Source organism: Xenia sp. Carnegie-2017, unplaced genomic scaffold (assembly GCF_021976095.1).
Source record: "Xenia sp. Carnegie-2017 unplaced genomic scaffold, XeniaSp_v1 HiC_scaffold_21, whole genome shotgun sequence".
Classification (NCBI taxonomy): Eukaryota; Metazoa; Cnidaria; class Anthozoa; order Malacalcyonacea; family Xeniidae; genus Xenia; species Xenia sp. Carnegie-2017.
This window is the reverse complement of record NW_025813484.1, coordinates 6,000,663-6,019,795: the sequence shown is the minus strand read 5'-3', so window position 1 is coordinate 6,019,795 and position 19,133 is coordinate 6,000,663. Positions and strand designations below refer to the sequence as shown.

At 36.4% G+C, this 19,133-nt stretch overlaps 3 protein-coding genes and 1 non-coding gene across 4 annotated transcripts in view; 2 read left to right on the top strand and 2 right to left on the bottom strand.

Moving 5' to 3' along the window:
* Nucleotides 1–15,723, top strand: part of LOC124443579 (cilia- and flagella-associated protein 99-like) — a 29,897-nt gene extending 14,174 nt beyond the window's left edge. Inside the window, exons 21-26 of the mRNA XM_046994049.1 lie at nucleotides 142–225; nucleotides 449–528; nucleotides 1,469–1,557; nucleotides 3,188–3,270; nucleotides 3,392–3,515; nucleotides 15,236–15,723. Coding sequence (XP_046850005.1) covers nucleotides 142–225; nucleotides 449–528; nucleotides 1,469–1,557; nucleotides 3,188–3,270; nucleotides 3,392–3,481 — 426 coding nt within the window. The 3' untranslated portion in view covers nucleotides 3,482–3,515; nucleotides 15,236–15,723. The remainder of the gene's footprint in view (nucleotides 1–141; nucleotides 226–448; nucleotides 529–1,468; nucleotides 1,558–3,187; nucleotides 3,271–3,391; nucleotides 3,516–15,235) is intronic.
* Nucleotides 4,058–9,050, bottom strand: LOC124443578 (metabotropic glutamate receptor 2-like). Its single transcript, XM_046994048.1, has 2 exons — nucleotides 7,096–9,050; nucleotides 4,058–5,532 (listed from the first exon to the last, which is right to left on the bottom strand). The coding sequence occupies exons 1-2, from the start codon at nucleotides 8,708–8,710 to the stop codon at nucleotides 4,382–4,384; spliced, it is 2,766 nt and encodes a 921-aa protein (XP_046850004.1). The 5' UTR covers nucleotides 8,711–9,050; the 3' UTR covers nucleotides 4,058–4,381.
* Nucleotides 11,911–14,189, top strand: LOC124443580 (band 4.1-like protein 1). The gene has a single exon (XM_046994050.1). The coding sequence runs from the start codon at nucleotides 12,428–12,430 to the stop codon at nucleotides 13,649–13,651; it is 1,224 nt and encodes a 407-aa protein (XP_046850006.1). The 5' UTR covers nucleotides 11,911–12,427; the 3' UTR covers nucleotides 13,652–14,189.
* On the bottom strand, nucleotides 14,799–14,871 carry Trnar-ccg. The gene has a single exon. It is a non-coding gene; the product is annotated as a tRNA-Arg (tRNA).
* Nucleotides 15,724–19,133: the final 3,410 nt, after the last annotated feature.

The following is a 19,133-nucleotide window of genomic DNA, read 5'->3' as shown; positions in this document are numbered from 1 at the left end:
AAATGGTATGGCCATTCAGATGCTCGGAAATTTTAGGCATATTATTTTTATTTCACCGTTTTGTCGCGCATAAATTTCAATACTCGTATAATAAAAAAATTAATTACACTGTATAAATCATGCAATCTTTTTTTTTATTAGTTGAGAGAAAGATTGATTTTATTAAAAACTGCCGAGAAGAAAGAGTTGGATAAGAAACGCGACGACATCTTAAAGTCTAAAGTGGCAAGTTCTTCGTTTATTGAAATTTCATTGAAATTCGAAAATTCATTTGTAGGCGAGCTCGTATGTGTTTCCGAAAATGTATCACACACATTTTCCATATGAATGAATATCGTACCTGCCGGCAAACACCAAATTTTGAACACATGCCTGTTGATGAGATTTAATGATGTTTCCTCAAAAGCTCCAGCAGCAATGTAATTATCGAAGTTGTTTTGCCTTATAGGAAAAAGATGAAATGTTGATGCAAACCTTGGAGAAGATATCGAAAGGCAGAGAGGAACAGGAGAATCTTACACGTCAAAGGTATGTGGGGGACAGTTCTAAACAATTTTTTCTATACTTTCACATGGCCATGCATAAACATGCCAGTTCTTTGTTCAAGTGAAATTTTAATTCAACACATTAGTCTTCAAATTGAGCGTGCATTCAGCGAGAGTTAAGAATGTGATGCTCGTACTCGAAAACTATTAGTATTAGTGACTTATGTGGCTTTACCGATAAAGTAAACGGTATGAACACACGAGTATTGTTACATGTTTCTGGACGTGGATCGTTGAGTTTAGTGGAGTCCTCAGAGGGACTGTTGATGTTGGTGTTGATGTTGACTTTTCGAAATCTTTAGCGGTAGTCATCTTCATAGTCATGGCTGGTGAAGACTTTCATGGCCTCACTTGACTTAAAACACGTGTTTGCGCCATTAGCCTACGCAAACCGATCTGAGCTAAACTAATTAAATCAATCAATCAATCAATCAATCAATCAATCAATGAGAATATGCAAATCAACCATGAAGTAAAAGAAACATTTTAACGTTTGTTTTAAATTTGTCTGTTTCGCATTATTTTTTTTTTATAAAAGAAATAAAATATGTTTTTTGTGTGTTGCACAGGCTTATGCAAACTTCGAAGACGTTTGCGAAAACTCTCGAGAAGGGGCAACTCTCAACCTTCGGCCTCGGGCTTGCACTGATCTGCTCTTGAGTTCTCCCAAAGATCTCCTTATTTGCCTAGGTTTGCGCAAACACAGCAAACATCTTTTATTTCTTGATCGAAGATGACTACCGCTAAGCATGTCAATACGTCAGTCAATATCAACATAAACAATTCTCCTCAGGAAGCTCACTGACCTTAACGATCGCCATCTACAAGCAACTATCGGCGATCTATCGCCTTCTACAAGCAACTATTATATACAAGTTCTATTGAAGTTGATGTATCCAGTAAATTTTAATGCTGCTTGTTAGATTTGAAGAAAAGACGAAAGCCTCAAAACAAAAAGCATACAACTCACAGGTGGAAGATTTGAGGCAAAAGTTAGAGGAGAGAAGGGCAGGTGAATGTTATTCTATATCTTCACTCTCTTGCATTTAGTTCTTTCATGTACGGGTAATTTGTTGGTGATGATAATAAAGTAGTATTTCAGAGTATACTTAGGTATAATAGAGGATATTATGAAATAAACACAATGAAACTGTGTTTGCATTAGCCTGTGCAAAACAGATTTGAAATCAATCATTTATTTAATACGTTTTAGAGAAAGAATAAAAAGTTTGTTTTAAGATTGTCTGTTTCGCATTATTGTTATTTTACAACAAAAAAATAAAAGATGTTTGCATAAGCTTGTGCAATCACAGTAAATATCTTTTGTTTCGTAAGGAAGGAAAGTAGTGTAAATAATAATGTAACAAGGTATTGTATAATAGAGTGTAATAAAAAAGGTATATTAGCGAAGAGTAATGTGGAGTAATATAGCGTAGGAAAGAATAGAGTATAGTAGAGAGTAATAAAGTATAAAGGAGAATAATAAAATGTAGTATAATGTATAGTAGAGTACAAGTAACTTTTATGATGTTTAATATTGTTCATATAGCCTAGTAAAGAATACTAGAGTATAGTAGAGAGTAATAAAGTATAAAGGAGAATAATAAATGTAGCAGAATGTATAGTAGAGTACAAGTAACTTTTATGATGTTTAATATTGTTCATATAGCGTAGTAAAGAATACTAGAGTATAGTAGAGAGTAATAAAGTATAAAGGAGAATAATAAAATGTAGTGGAATGTATAGTAGAGTACAAGTAACTTTTATGATGTTTAATATTGTTCATATAGCGTAGTAAAGAATACTAGAGTATAGTAGAGAGTAATAAAGTATAAAGGAGAATAATAAAATGTAGTAGAATGTATAGTAGAGTACAAGTAACTTTTATGATGTTTAATATTGTTCATATAGCGTAGTAAAGAATACTAGAGTATAGTAGAGAGTAATAAAGTATAAAGGAGAATAATAAAATGTAGTAGAATGTATAGTAGAGTACAAGTAACTTTTATGATGTTTAATATTGTTCATATAGTAGTAAAGAATACTAGAGTATAGTAGAGAGTAATAAAGTATAAAGGAGAATAATAAAATGTAGTAGAATGTATAGTAGAGTACAAGTAACTTTTATGATGTTTAATATTGTTCATATAGCGTAGTAAAGAATACTAGAGTATAGTAGAGAGTAATAAAGTATAAAGGAGAATAATAAAATGTAGTAGAATGTATAGTAGAGTACAAGTAACTTTTATGATGTTTAATATTGTTCATATAGCGTAGTAAAGAATACTAGAGTATAGTAGAGAGTAATAAAGTATAAAGGAGAATAATAAAATGTAGTAGAATGTATAGTAGAGTACAAGTAACTTTTATGATGTTTAATATTGTTCATATAGCGTAGTAAAGAATACTAGAGTATAGTAGAGAGTAATAAAGTATAGGAGAATAATAGAATAATAAAAATGTAGTAGAATGTATAGTAGAGTAGAGTAAACTTTTATGATGTTCAATATTGTTCATATAGCGTAGGAAAGAATACTAGAGTATAGTAGAGAGTAATAAAGTATAAAGGAGAATAATAAAATGTAGTAGAATGTATAGTAGAGTACAAGTAACTTTTATGATGTTCAATATTGTTCATATAGAGCGTGAATCAACAAACCGTCAGTCGTCAACCTCAAATAAACGACGCACAATTCGGCAGCAAGAAAAATTACGAAATGAAAAGGTTTTTGAGTATTGTGCATGATATACCTACAAACGCTAACTTCCATTCATATATGTCGATAATGATCAGGAGCTTCGTTTTCAGATGGCGACAACGTTTCTTTTGTGAACATTCTATTTAGGCGCAGTTAGAGGAAATAAAATGGACCGGCTTAGAAGACCGGCACGAAAGAACCGCAAGGCTTCACTCGAAAGGATTACTGTTCCATTGATAACAATAACATGAAGTTTATGCAGCAAAAACAGGTAACGTTCTATTTTTTAAATTATTGGCTCACGAACATGAGAATTCGCGTTTTTTATGCGAGCTGACTTTTGCTCAATGATTGCCTTCATGAACAAAAAGATTTACCGAGTTCACTCCATTTAGCTCCCAGCCTTGTTTCAGGCCGCATTTCTTCTTGATAATCCCCACTTGACAGGTAGAAAAAATTATCACTATCCCCTATTCATCCCCCCCCCCGATATTTTGCACTACTACTGACTAAATGTACGATGACCATACAAACTTTACTTATGTTGTTTTTCTAGCACCCAGCCTTTTTTTACCCCACTCTCCTTTTTATAATCTCCCATTTGAAAAGTGGCAAGAAATACCCGGGGAGTTAATTGCAATGTTTAGAATGTCTCATCATTCTTCGATTTGTCGTCAGATTAGGCGCAAGCTGAACAAAAACATAAGGGGTATTTTCAAGCTCTCTTGCCAAATTGAAAAGAAATTGCTAATTTTAATGAGCAGTGCATGCATATTTAATGCATGTATTGTGAATATAGGCATCTCCTGCAAATGCATCAAATAATTTGTTCGTCTTATTCCATAAACTTTCAAAAAATCACATGATTACAAAAAAAGACTTTACACAGTTTCTTTCAACGTATGAATTTACACGCGTCTAGTCGATTATTGAAATTCAATCAATTCGAACTTTGCTCGTTCTCCTATGTATATAAAATTAGCATCCATATTTATTTCGATATGAGAAAACATCTCACGCCTGGAGCTTATTTATCTTTGAGTTCTACAGATTTAATGAATAGATGAACTTTAAAATACGACTAAACTATTTCATCTCCTGCCATCGTGCGAGTTGTGCACGATAAGCGCTGTATTTTTAAAAACTGGTTGCGGGGTTTGTAATAAATACATTATCCATCTCCTTCGAGTACGGGATGCTGGACCGCTTAGCATCTGGCAGACCGAGATGATGAGCGACCAGCTGTTCGTTGCTGCCAAAGATAAAATTGTGAATTTTCTTATCTGGCATGCTGTTTGTCTTCTGGTCTTCGCTCATTTCCAGAGAAGTCTTTTGCTCTCGGCTCGTGCTCGGTGTACTCTTCGGCGATAGTTGTTGCGCATCTTTCAAGCCGGAACTCTGGCTCGTTTTCTTAAACGATTGATGGCGATTGCTCTCCGGGTGGAAAAGGATGATGTTTAACTTGGGAAAGTAGATGAGCAACGCCGAAAGCAGATTGATCAGTATTATGAAGAGGCAAGTTAGGAACTGTTTTGTGGAACCGTTCTGATCGATAAAAACTGGTATGTATCCCATCCACAAGAGAACGAACGCAAACATAGAGAAACAGATGAATTTTGCTTCGTTGAAACTCTCTGGAAGTTTTCGAGCATGAAACGCTTCGAAAGTGCAGAGCAGAGCAAGAAGTAGGATGTAGGAAAGTTGCACGATCTGACAGGATTCCTCGTTCTCACAATAGACCACAAAGACATCGCCTATTGCTTCTTTATCGATTCTCAACGGTCGAAGGATAATCCAAATACAAGTCCCAATAAGAGGTATCGATGTTAAAACAAGAGTTAGGACGAATTGGACTTTATTGCTAAGTAGCCGACTGCGTTTGCTTAGCCTCGCTTTCGAGTTGAAGATCCGGACGATGCGATCAGTCTTCAGGAACATGATGGCCGTGATGAACGTAAAGAGAACTGGGAATAATAATAACCGCATTGCGCAAGTTGGTGCGTTTGGTCGACCTATGTAAAGGAATGGAAGCAAGAAGAGCAAACCGTGACAAGTGAGGTGGAATATGGAGACCTCGCGATTTGATGCCTTTACGACGGCGGTAGTGGAGTAATGTCGAAAGACGGCAAGCGTAAACACGATAATCACAAGTCCAATAAAACATGAAACCATCACGAAGATAGACAATGGCGAATTCCATCTTAGATAGTCCTCGGTCACTTTGATACAATGAGTTCTAGCGTCGTTGGACATGAAACCGTCATCGCACGCTTTGCACTCTACGTTACCTGCAAGTTAAATAAAACCGCTGTTGGCTTTTTATGAATTGAAAGTTATATATGCAGCTATTGTCTTATGTTCTACAGTAGATACAAGATACCAAAATAATTGTTTCTCTAAGATACGACCAACAGTGTTATATCATTTATAGGCATTATTTATAAACAAAATACAATGAAACGACAGTCATGCATTTGCTCAGTTTTTCAAAATGCAACAACTTTGCGTAGTGTATTTAAGCGTGTTTTGTGCATGGTCACCATGCACAGGCGTTTTTTTACTCGAGAATCTTGTTACCATGGAAGTTATTGGTAATAGTCTTTGTTTTAGGACGGCCGACACCATCTCTTTGTTTTTCAATTTAAAAACACTTCTCCATTTTCGAACGGAATCTTGTCGCCAATATTTCCTGTTTTTCGCATAGACCTAACTCACACGTTAAGAAGAAATTCTTGCAAGACAACACACAAGTCGACAACAAATTCTTACAAGACAAAAAAAACGACAAAGGGACAAGAAATTCTTACAAGGCAAATCGATAACAAATTCTCGCCAAAAAAACACACATACACAAGTCGACAAGAAATTCTCGCTAAAAAAACACACATACACAAGTCGACAAGAAATTCTCGCCAAAAAAACACACATACACAAGTCGACAAGAAATTCTCGCTAAAAAAACACACACACGTACAAGTCCTCAAGATATTCTGGCAAGACAAAACACACAAGTCCTCAAGATATTCTGGCAAGACAAAACACACAAGTCCTCAAGATATTCTGGCAAGACAAAACACACAAGTCCTCAAGATATTCTGGCAAGACAAAACACACAAGTCCAAGAAATTCTGGCAAGACAAAACGCACAAGTCCTCAAGAAATTCTTGGAGGACAAAACACACAAGTCGTCAAGAAATTCTTGGAAGACAAAACACACAAGTCTACAAGAAATTCTTGGAGGACAAAACACATAAGTCCACAAGAAATTCTTGGAGAACAAAACACACAAGTCGTCAAGAAATTCTTGGAGGACAAAACACACAAGTCCACAAGAAATTCTTGGAGAACAAAACACACAAGTCCTCAAGAAATTCTTGGAGGACAAAACACACAAGTCTACAAGAAATTCTTGGAGGACAAAACACACAAGTCCACAAGAAATTCTTGGAGAACAAAACACACAAGTCCTCAAGAAATTCTTGGAGGACAAAACACACAAGTCGTCAAGAAATTCTTGGAGGACAAAACACACAAGTCCACAAGAAATTCTTGGAGAACAAAACACACAAGTCCTCAAGAAATTCTTGGAGGACAAAACACACAAGTCGTCAAGAAATTCTTGGAGGACAAAACACACAAGTCCACAAGAAATTCTTGGAGAACAAAACACACAAGTCATCAAGAAATTCTTGGAGAACAAAACACACAAGTCCTCAAGAAATTCTTGGAGAACAAAACACACAAGTCTACAAGAAATTCTTGGAGGACAAAACACGCAAGTCCTCAAGAAATTCTGGCAAGACGAGACACCCATGCAAGTTCACGTTTTTCGTATCGCTATCTATTCTTACCTTTCTTTGGCTTGTAATATCCAGCCTGACATTTCGGACATGACCAACAGCATTTTCTGTCGGATGCGACAAAACCAAATCCTGGCTGACATTCGTCTGCACATTTTGAGCGAGGAACGCCCTTTCTCTCATTCCATTGAATCTTCACGGTGTCATCAAACTCCAATTTCGATGTTTCCCCGCTCCATTGTGCGATGGTCACGAACTTTTTGTGCGTACGATTACCCTGCAGGTTCCTTATTGAATACGCTCCGTAGTGGGGGTCGCCTTTATCAGTGAAATTGAAGTTGCCATCAGCAGAGAAAGCCTTAAAATTTGCAGTCTTTATTTGATTTATTAGTTTCATAAGCATGCGCTTGTTCAGTCGCGAAACATTCAGATTTCGATGTGATCGTTTCAAGCTCTGTATTCCATGTGCAATCGCATACACAGCGTCGATGACATATGTGTATTTATTCAGAGGTAAAGACATGGCGTTCGGTAGTTTGTCCTCTGAGCAGTCATGTGGCATTTGAGCACATTTGTTATTAGTAAGCGACTTCCAGTACTCATTTATCCATGGATTTTTTGAACGGCTTCTCGGTGTAAGGCTTCTCAGGTGCTCCTCGAATTTCCCATAATGAGCAAGATAGGGCACGATTCCGAGCATTCCTCCTATAAGATCAAAATTAACTTCATCTCTTACATATTTGCTGTCTCCCCACGATTCCGTCCCTATCCATGTGATATTAAACAACCTGCCCGTCGCAATATTGAAAAATTGCACTGCAGCGGGCCGTGCACACCATAGTACCACAACGCGTTGTCTGGTGTCTTTTTGTAATTGTCTAATGATGACATCAACGTCTTTTTCGATTTCATAACTGTTTGTAGAGAACGAAGCCTCGACAGCAACGCACACGTTCTTTTCTTTGAGAGTTTTTCTCAGTGCTATCAATCCGTTGCGACCGTACTCTTCTTCCGAAACCACAATTGAAACGAACGTCCAGTTGAATTTCACCAAGATATCCGCTATAGCCTCCGCTTGATACACATCGGATGGTATCGTTCTCATGAAGTTTCGATATTTTGTCTTATCGCTCAAACTAGGACTCGTAGACGAGTAGCTAATTTGAGGAATGTTATCTGCTGACAGTACAGTTGAGACTGTTGTCGATATCCCCGATGTAGCACCGCCAACTACAGCGACTACGGGAGGCATGCTGTCGTGATCGGCGTTTTTATTGCATAAACAACTCGTCCCGTTGCTTAATTTCTTTTCGTATGAAGCATCAGCTCTTGGTGTTAGCACAAAATCGAGCGCGCTATGTAAAGCAAGATGTGCGTCGTTACACGAGTCGCGAATGTCGTAGCCCAATTTAATGTCCCCAAGCAAATCGCGTTTTTTATTAATCTCGTCAATGGCAAACATCATTGCTTCAGCCCAAATCAGGCCAGGCTGATTCAGCTTTTCTTTAACGTGCACCGGTATAAGTCCACCAATGACAACATCCGCGCCATCAACGTTTTTGGCTTTCTTCGGCTCACAAGGACTATTATTGAATTTCGTTGAGCTGAGCACCCGAACCAGCACACATTGCTCTGTGATCAGGAAAATCAAACAAAATCGCCACATGATTTTGGAAAAGACTGGTAACGCTCGACGTCTTCAAAGTTGTAAGGCTTCCTGACTTTGCTCCAGTCAAAACACCATACGCACGACGACGCACATCAAGCTTGAACCAAATAAGCGAAACGATGTTGAGAGGCGACGTAGTTTGAGAATAACATCGACGTCATTTTGATTGTGTGCAAAGATAGGTCATTGAAGTGCTACGATATTGCGTTCGCCTTCCGTTCAATTGTGTAAAACAAACACTGCGCGAAGTCGTAAACCAATATATGCGCGAAAAATAAGTGAAAACAATGAGTCCTTAACAAAAATAATTATCTCCACAGACAGACACTTGGAAGTAACGTCTTGCGCTCCTCGATTCCCGCAGCACAAGCAAAAATAAGACGCGATATATGTGCTAATAAATACAGAGAAAAAAAATCATTTTTGTTTTTTCTGCCACTCTCCGATTTTTTTCACGAATGTCGGATTAAACGAAAAGCCAAGTGTAACTCTTAAATTTTGAAACACAGCACAAGATGAGGTGCAATATTTAGAGAGCCCAACGCATTTCTTCTTCATAATGCAATCATTGTCATTTTTAATATGAGATCTTATGCTACGAATCATTTGTTAATATACATGCTGTCAATATTTTATCAATATTCTCTTGTAAATCATTAGAGAAGCAATTATCGAGCGTGAAATAATGTCCGCAATAGCTGTCTTCTGAACACGAAATAGCAATATAGTTTTGTAAAGCCGAGTAGCTATTAGCTATAAATAGAGATACATCAGAAAACCTCTATCGTTGATGAGAATCGAAATAGAAAACAGAAAAAAATTGTCTCAAGCTGTGTAATCATGAGTCAAAACATTATTAATATACGTAAAATTGAGGACTGATGCCGCCAAATGAGACAAATCAAACAAATGAAACAATCTTCTGTTTTTTCCAACAATTTTCTTTCAGCAACCTGTTCGTTTTACAGCTATATAATTGATCTCTATCAGTATATTCATTCACAACTATAAAACGACCGGACAATGGAGATGATTTTAAAAAAATTGCATTGTACACTTTGTCATTTAATTTCTCACCGATAAAGGTTGTTTCTTTTCAGTGAAAAATGACAAAACAGTGGAAATTTCAAAAATCTAACAAAAGCAGATCAGTGAGAAACTTGTTGTTTACTTCTGATTACGGTATAAAAACACTCAGCTAAAGCCAATATTTTAAATTAAAAGTGAAGAGTCACGCGCGTCACATGATTATATATGCATCAGTTCTTTGCATAATTTGTCATTTCTCATGCTTTTGCCAGTAGTCTGATAGCTTTTTCTATTTGTATACTAAATTGTATAATCTGGTCGTGCAGCTGAAAAAATATTTCCTGTTATTTCCTTGTATGTAGTGCACTATTAATTGACGACCAATAGCATTGCTACTTGCCAATAATTTCCCATTTTCAAACATTCAATAACATCTGTACGAGTTAGTTAATAGTCGTAACAGTAATTCTTTATCATTTTGTGACTGTTGTCCTCTCTTGACAGTTAATTGCCTGGTGGGTTTATTTGCGTTCGCTATATAAGTTTACAATTGATTTTTTAATTCACATCAAATTGCATCGTGCTATGACTGCAATATCTAAATTGTATTTCAGTCAGTGGTCCAGAATTGAGTACGATTGTTTTGTTTGTCTTCGGCGTACTAATATACTTGAATCGAAAATAATATTGAGTATACAGTGTTAATTTCAAATTCAAATTCAAATTTATTGATGAAACAGACTTTTCTGCCAAATGTTTGAAGTAGCAACATCCTTTAATTAACGAATTGTTAATTAAATAAACTTAGGTGCTCCCTCAAGGGGGGGGGCACTGCAAGTTTACTCCCTAAAAATTGCATTGTTCATATCCCCCCTTTGAATTATAATTGAATGATAATTGTATTTGATAGAATTCAGTACTTGAATTGAGTGCCATTTGCTGCAATTTTGTACTTCAGTAACAGACCTGGGTTGAGCAAAAGAAATATAGCCGCTCTTTCTTAATATAGCCGCTCTTTTTTAATTCAAAATGCCTTGAAACAATTCAATTGGTTATGAATTTTCGAAGAATAAAATCTTGCCAACTGATTGGCTGTTGTAATTTATTTTAGAAAAGGCAAATGGCCAGTACGGAATTGAGCCGCAAGTTGAATACGTTTTATCGTTCCCACTCCATTTCCCTATAGGTGTTACTTTCTATTTGTCAGAAATTCTTTATCAGTGTTGTGCAAAAGTGTAACTTTTTGTAAAATTGTATTATTTTTGTAGCTATTATATTTCAAGCCTCGTTTAAGCACCGTTTATGTGATACTTTCGATATGAAAACTTTCGATATGTAAACTAGAGAAATTTGACAATCTTCTAGTGAAAAATACATGTGTCGAAAAGTTGGCATGTTCCCTTTAATGTGTCGAATAAAAATAGTTACATACAAAAGTTGACGCTATATAGATGAACGTGTTCCTTATTTACACAAATCAATAGTTGTATTTCTCCTATCGGGAGCATCGTTACATGTTTGTAGTTGTAGTATAGGGTTAGTAGAGTACTGAGAAGGACTGTTGGTGTTGTTGATGGTGTCTAACGTTTCGACAACCTTAGCGACAGTCATCTTCATTGGCAAGCCTGATTTTTACTCCTCACTTGACAACAAATGTAAAATTACATTAATTGATACAGTTTGACATATATATATATATATATATACAGTTGTGAAAGTTGTGTCTTTTTTATATTTACTATGTATAACTGTAGCCCTCTACCACCTATGATGCAGGGTTGTGCCTTCCCCAAGCGAAAATTGCTTCTCATCATTACCGCTGAACTTATTGTTAAAATTTCAATCCCCCATCACTAGGTTAGGCCCACGGGGGCGTACATTGTCAGTTATCAGGCATTGAAATTTCAGCAATAATTTAATTTCTAAAGATGCACTTTTGTTCTTTGGTATACCACTTAAACGTGCCTAGTGATCAGGCATTGAAATTTCAACAATAATTTAATTTCTAATGATGTACTTTTTTTTTATGCACCACCCTGTATATTTTTAGCATTTGTACAATAAATGTCGATGACAGGATGTCGCTCCTGAGATCAAAGTACACCCAAGGAAAAATTGGGAAACTTTATACTTTTACGAGGAAATGTGTTGACAAACGACTACCGGTCGTTTGTCGACCTGTTAAAACCGGTTGTAGGATGGACGTTAAAACAAATAATACAAGATCGTACAAATGTCCCGAGTTTCATGACACTATATTATAAATTAAAAGTGCGTTTACTGCCATTACATATGTCCGAAACAAATTATTAATCATTAACTGACGCATAAAGTGGCCCTCAAAGAGCTGTATTGATGACAGTGGTTGATGTTGATGCACGCGAACATTAGCTGAAGTAATACATACAAACGTAAAAGACATTTATTACAGTCGCTTGACGTCACCGGAAATTGTTGCAATTTATGATATGTGAGGCGATCAGTGCATACATTTGATAAATTTTCACGCATATATCGTGAATATATTTACACATTGTATTCGCTTTAATGTTCGGGAAAATCTTAAATTGAAACCATTTAAGGAATGAAGAACTTAGGCAAACAGATCTTTGTGTTTTGTTGAACTGCAAGCTTGCCAAGATCGAAAGTGGTCGGCAATACTCTTTCTTTAATCTGTTAGTTAAAATGTCCGCTCGCGGACGGACTATTCGTTCGTCATTCAGACGAAAGCAGACAGTTATTCAAGAAGTAAGGGTTGTATTAATGGATAACACTTGCCTACAAGAGAAGTTCGATGAAGAGCGTTCAATGACCGGAGTCGATATATTAAGACGTATTGGCGAACGTCTAAATCTATCGAAAGATGAATTGAAATACTTCGGCTTAAAATATCCCGATTTGGACGGGCAAATGAACTGGCTACTATTATCCGAGTCAGTCAAGAGACATTTTTCTAAAAGGCCTTATCAACTTCAGATGGCTGTTCGCATTTATCCTGAGGCAAACAATACGATTTCTGATCATTGCGTTAGGTTATGCTGTTATCAAATTAAGAGTGACATTAATCGTGGTATTTTTATGTGCACACCCTCCCAACATGCAGCGATCGACTCTTATTTTGCTCAAGCCATTATCGGGGACTATAATGCCAAATCACATACACCGGGCTATCTCGAGGACTATTTGGGCTTTTTGTTCGAACATCCTAGCGGTGTAAACTGCAGTGAAGGCACGGTCAACGCTCGGTCATATGAAGATGACGTTGTACGAAGACATAAAGATCACAGTGGTATGACCAAGAAAGAATCATGGCTTGCGCTGTTGGGCATCGCAGCGACCATCGCTCGTTTCAACACGATGAAACATCGCGCGAAAGACTGCAGCGATAAAACTCGTGTGGAAATCGCGACATCGCAGGATGGCGTGCATATCTACAACCTAAATCGTCTCGACGAGCCGGATTTCATGAAGAGACATTTTTCCTTTCGAGGGCTCGCGGTCATATGTTACAAGAACAAACTCATGTTGACGTCCGCTTCTGGTAAATGCAAATTTAAATTTTCTGGGCTATACGGAGAGAAATCTGCGAAGAGACTTTTAGAAGACATACTCGAATGCCGTTTGTATAACAACTGCACTTTAACGAGAACTGATCCCATTTTATATCACTCAGAAGAAGCCAGACGTGCGAACGAAGCGTATTTAAATCGAACCTCTTCCAAATATCGTAGCTTCCGCGATGCTCCCATTGCTCGCAGACAGGGCTCCGCAAGTCGTGTCTACTCAAGCATAAGGTCGAGATTTTCGAGAAAAAATTCAAAAACGCGTAGTAGCGATCCTGGTGGCGAATTGAATGATCGCGATTTAGAAAAACAGCGAGCATCACGAATAGAGGTGTTTACCAACTAGAAAACACCGTATTTTTGGTGCTGTGTAAAGTTGTAAGCTTTTATATTTAAATTCGCTGGCGATAGCCATATGACAAACAAGATTAACGAAAAAAATCTTGAACTCTGTAAGGGGTGAAGTATCTAAACTCAAAATAATATTAACGCGTTAACACTTAGTCGTGTTCTCGACACCATGCTGTTTAATGTATTTAATAAACTGAATGTTTTATTTGAATTCTATGTGGGAGGCAGTTGTGTTTGGTCAATTTACATTTTTAACCAATAAATTACGAATAATGAATTACTATGTTTGTATGTGTACTATGTAAATGAACAATAATATTTAAGAGTTTAGACGTAGCCATTGGCTTTATCGTACATCCTTTAGTTTATTTGATTTTGCCATGAAAACTTTATCAAATTTACGCTATACGAGTGTATATACTGGTGTATATAGACGCCATGTTGTATGAATTGACCAGAATAGTTTTATACTCATTGTTGATATTGCTCTTGAAGTAATATATTTAATTACGATTTTTGAAAAATGTTCTTAATAATGTGAGTGATTTAATCTTACTTTGCACGCTGTACCGCGCTATCTATACTCATTCAAAAATTACGTTATTTTATGTTAATTCTATGGATAGCGCGTGATGAATAGAAAGTACAGTAATTATATTGTATGCTTAAATTCAAGCTATTGTTTCTAGCCACCCTTTTTATGTCTCTTCGTTTCCAAACTTAAAGAATAATACGTTATCTACTTGGCAAAGTCAGAAATAACTATTCTTAATTATATATAGCTAATACATTCACGACGATTCACGAGGAAAATTATTTTGACATTTGTGAGCCATTACATTACTTGAATTGCAAAATACACGCGGTCTTTCGTTCTAATCCCTATTTACGTCCTTATAAGTTCAAACTAAGCTTCCTTCAGCAGAAAATATCATGGTAATTTATCCAAAAGATAGCGCATGTCTGGTGGACTGTGGAGAGTTATTTGATAAAAATCAGGCTAAAAGAACTCGACCACTGACGTATACAACTAAACTCGACCTCTCTATTAAAGTTATATCGCGAATTTGTTGGATGCGCACATGATTAACGCAGCCTCTGAAGTCGGATTTACCATCAAAACTATAGACAGTATGCACATTCGACCCTGATGGGACTCGAACCCACAGTCTCTTCCTCCGGAGGGAAGCGCCTTATCCATTAGGCCACAGGGCCGAGTATTCTCATACTTGTTCAACCAGCATTTTAAATGACTTTCGCTTTCAACTGTTGATTTCACTTTTATTATCACATCTGGGGCCGTTTGCACGAAGCCTGGATGGCGTTATCCATTGGATAGCAAAAATTTTCAAACATGTAAAAAAGGTGTTTATATTTTTAATTTCGTAATCTTCGAAACATTATTTTACTTCAATAATTGCTCAGTTCGAATCTTCTATTTTTTGCTTTTTGAAAGGTTTTATAAAAGTTTAAAAAATTGCTATCCGATGGATAACGCTATCCAGCCTTCCTGCAACCGGCACATGTTATGAAATGATATTTAATTTTGACATTGTATTATGATTCTTCATTATATTAGTTCTTGATAACCAACCAGTTCGAGCTCCAAATGGTTTTGTGGTTATGAAGGAAATCATTTTCCCAAGCAATGGTGGAGAACCTCCTAACAGTTAAAGTCTGTGTAACGTATATTTCCTTTTTGCTGATGGTTGAACGAGGATAGTCTTTATATCAATGGTGTTTATGTTGTATCAAATCTGCTTTAAAAACATACAGTGACTGCGAGAGAACTGTGTTTCTCGGAACCACACCATTATTGAGGTAGTTGTTGTGCAGCGCGAAACAAGTTGCATTACAGTCGTGTAATTTATATCTTAACAGTTTTGTAGCTAGCCTTGATAATTGGGGGAGCTAGCCTCGATGATTGGGGATTTCATGTATGTATATTTGCAGAAAGCAATTGATTTTAAGAAAATTTGATACGGCAGAGCATGAATATATAAATATCCCCCCCTGCACACGCAAGTGAATTTTGAGTAATGAATGTTTTCATTTTGCTTGTTTGAATTTTCGGTGTGAAATGTTTCTCTCTAGGTCGTGCGTGGCTTGTATACCTCTTCACTCAGCTTTTACCACTTCAGGCGGTTAAAATAACGATTTATTTCAACATGACAATTTAATTGGTTTCATGTACTAAACAGGAACTTCGGTTGCACGAAGGCCGAATAGCGCCATCCACTGTATAGAAAATTTTTTTAAACGTTTAGAAAACCTCTTTAAAGGGAAAAATACACGATTTGAGCTGAGCAAACACTGAAAGGAAATACTTCTTCTATAATCACAAAATTTCTTTGTCTTAAAGAAAATCTAAACACCTTTTTTCATGTTTAAAATTTCCTTTCCAATGGATAACTCTATCCAGGGCAACCAGCCCAAGAATTTTGGAGCAATTGTCACACTGCCTTCAGCTGGCGCAAAATCAGTAAAACCCAGTATACAAGACTTGAGAGGAGCCAATCGAGGGGTACGAAGAGATATCTACGGTTACAATGTTGTATCACGAAATAAATGTTGGGTGGTACCAATCAAAAACACAAATAGCTTTTATTTATACTGGAGCAAGCAGGCAAAAAAATTTAAATTTATGCATGTATTAGTAAAATAACTTCAAATGAGTCCGGTCATCATAACGTTTTCGATATTCAACATGGTCCTTCGTTTACACTTTCAGTTGTACTGATTTTCTGATTTCATACTATGATAATTGTCAACTTTTACCGACTGATTCAAATTATCGGGGCGTAGCACAAATCTCCCATCCTCACTTCCTCACTACACCCCTCCGGCCGCTACTATTTCAGATACTATGATGAGTATTATTTAGAAGTCATTGGCCATCTTACGTATTTTATTTGCGCCATTGTTGGTAATATTTTACTTTTATCTTGGTAGTCGCTTACTTTGTTATGATTCTGATAAAATGGTTGCCCATACACTCTTTGTAAAATTCATACGCGGTAAGTACACAATGGTTACTGCTGGTTGTAATTTGTAACAACATTGTATTTACCGCTGTACAAATAGTACGCTGTAGAGATCGATAATTGGGAGTGGTCATATTCATGTAGTGATATGTCATAAACTCACATTAGTTTAGGAGAAAATGACTTACTGAAATGAGTGTAAAACTTTATGTGAGTTCTAAAATTGGCTATTCATCCGCAGTCTCCGATTCCTCCCTCCATTTGACATGCAATTCACGAGGTGTTTACAATCTGTTTCTGTCACCTGTTTCATAGCATGTAATTGTATTATATACTGCAAATTTAGGGCCCATTCACACTTAATTCGTTTTCTAATCGAATTAGTTGATTCGAATTCGATTCGTTTTAAAATGAAAAAACACGAGTGTTCACAGTTTTATCCGCATTATTTTTTGCTTGATAACATAGTATAAGAAACTCAAAAGGATAGATATGGAGTTGCAGGTATTTTAGTCTACTTCCAGGGTATTGTGGGTGCATACTTCAGAAACTATACTTTATTTAAAATTTATGTTTACATCTACTTTACATGATTGACATTAAATTTTAGCGACTTTTCTAAATCATCTTTGAATCTTTGATATAAGAACAATATTTAACGAATACAAATGGAAGAGATTACTGTAATGGGCATACTTTTACGGGAATAACAAAAGAACGGAAAAAAACAGCCAAAAGATCGTGGGTAATGCGAAAAAAAATGGTGCAATACTTTTAAAAGAATTCAAGGCGTAGCATTAAAGGCTTGTCATTAAGGAATACATCAAGCTGATCATAAAATTTACGTGGGTGCTTTCGACTTGCAGCAGAAGTCGCCATAGCATTTTTGTACTTCTTATAAAGACCTTTCAAATGTTTTATTTTCGTGCGATATGGAATGAAGTCTCTTTCAATATTTCTCGCCTTAAATTTTTCGATTATTTTTTATTTTTTGTAAATATCTGCGTTTTTGTGAGTAGTACTTAGTTTCTTTTGTATTTCTTTTGTTAATAGAAATCAGTGCCATCAGTTCTTCATCAGACCAGGTTTCTCCGCGTTTCGACATTTTGCTTATAAAAGTGAAACTGTACAATATTGCTGCAAGCAAACATAACAAAAAGAAACACGTGACATGTGTGACCGCACGAAAAGCCTGGTTACTAAGCCAAAAACATGTGATTGATCAAGATTGATGCGATTCTGTTCGTGTTGCATGCTCACACTATAGTGCAGACTAAACTAACCCAATTCGAGACCACCTTCTCAAGTGGCCCAAGTTAGTTCGGATCGAATTCGTTTTCGCATCACTTGCAAGTGTTCACATTAGCCCACATACATGGACTCGAATCGATTTCGAGTCGATTTAAAGCGTTAGTGTGAATGGGCCCTTCGAATCACATGTGTACGAAACGTTACAGCCATATGTGCACAAATTACATTCGCTGATCAAGGAAACTCGTTTTCATATCTACAAAATACCATAACATACATTAAGATAACCAAGATAATCTCTCAAAGACTCAAAGTTGCGAGGGGACACTTGTTTAAAAACGTTATATGGTGTATAACGTAGTATGTAAGAGAACTGTACTACGATATATTTTCTCCCTGAAAATTGTTCATTTTCTGCATTAAAAGCATCTGCATTTCAATGTTTGTGTTTAACACAATTACATGCATGACAAATGTATTTTGATGAACATTTGAACTTTGCACCTGCCCGTGTTGTGTTTTTTGGCTTTGTAAAAATACAAAAATTAACAGGTTCTCTTCTAATAAGTTCCCTACAGGCATCATTGATCGCAATGGAAACACAAAAAATGAAAATTTGTCTTATGAAAATGTGTCTCTGGGTTGCAATCATCCTCTCCAGGGCTTTAGAAAACGACATGTTCGTTATCATCGGCTGGTGTCCGCAATATCTTTGATAAACTATTCTTTTGTACAACTCGAGACCTCCAAAATGACCAAAGAGCAAGCCAAGATTGTCACTGGCGGTCTGTCGCTTGTGTGGAATAAATAATCACATTTCGTAGGCTGTAAGATCACGCATTGCGTTTAAATGAGACTATGTCGATGTAGAGCGGTGGACTCTACGTTTTTCTCATATTTTAATGAAGCAGTGATTTTGTTGAGCGTACAAGTACAATCTGTGAAAACAATTTGTGAAACCATTTATTTCTAAGAAACTGCTGTCGCCCTCTCATGGGGTATACAAAAAATTCTCATAAAAATGTCAATCTCAAAAGTTCGGTCAGTGATGGATGTCAAAAGGGTAGGTAAAATAAATTATAGAAGCTCATTTTTAATTAAAAAGACTTTTTTTAAAACGCTGTTGGTTGAAAACTTCTAAAATACTCCGGCCCAATAGGATTTTCTCTAAACTATTTTAAATCGGAAATATATTTTCAGTATTATATGTTGTGGCCGATACCTTGCACAGCTACTGTTCGA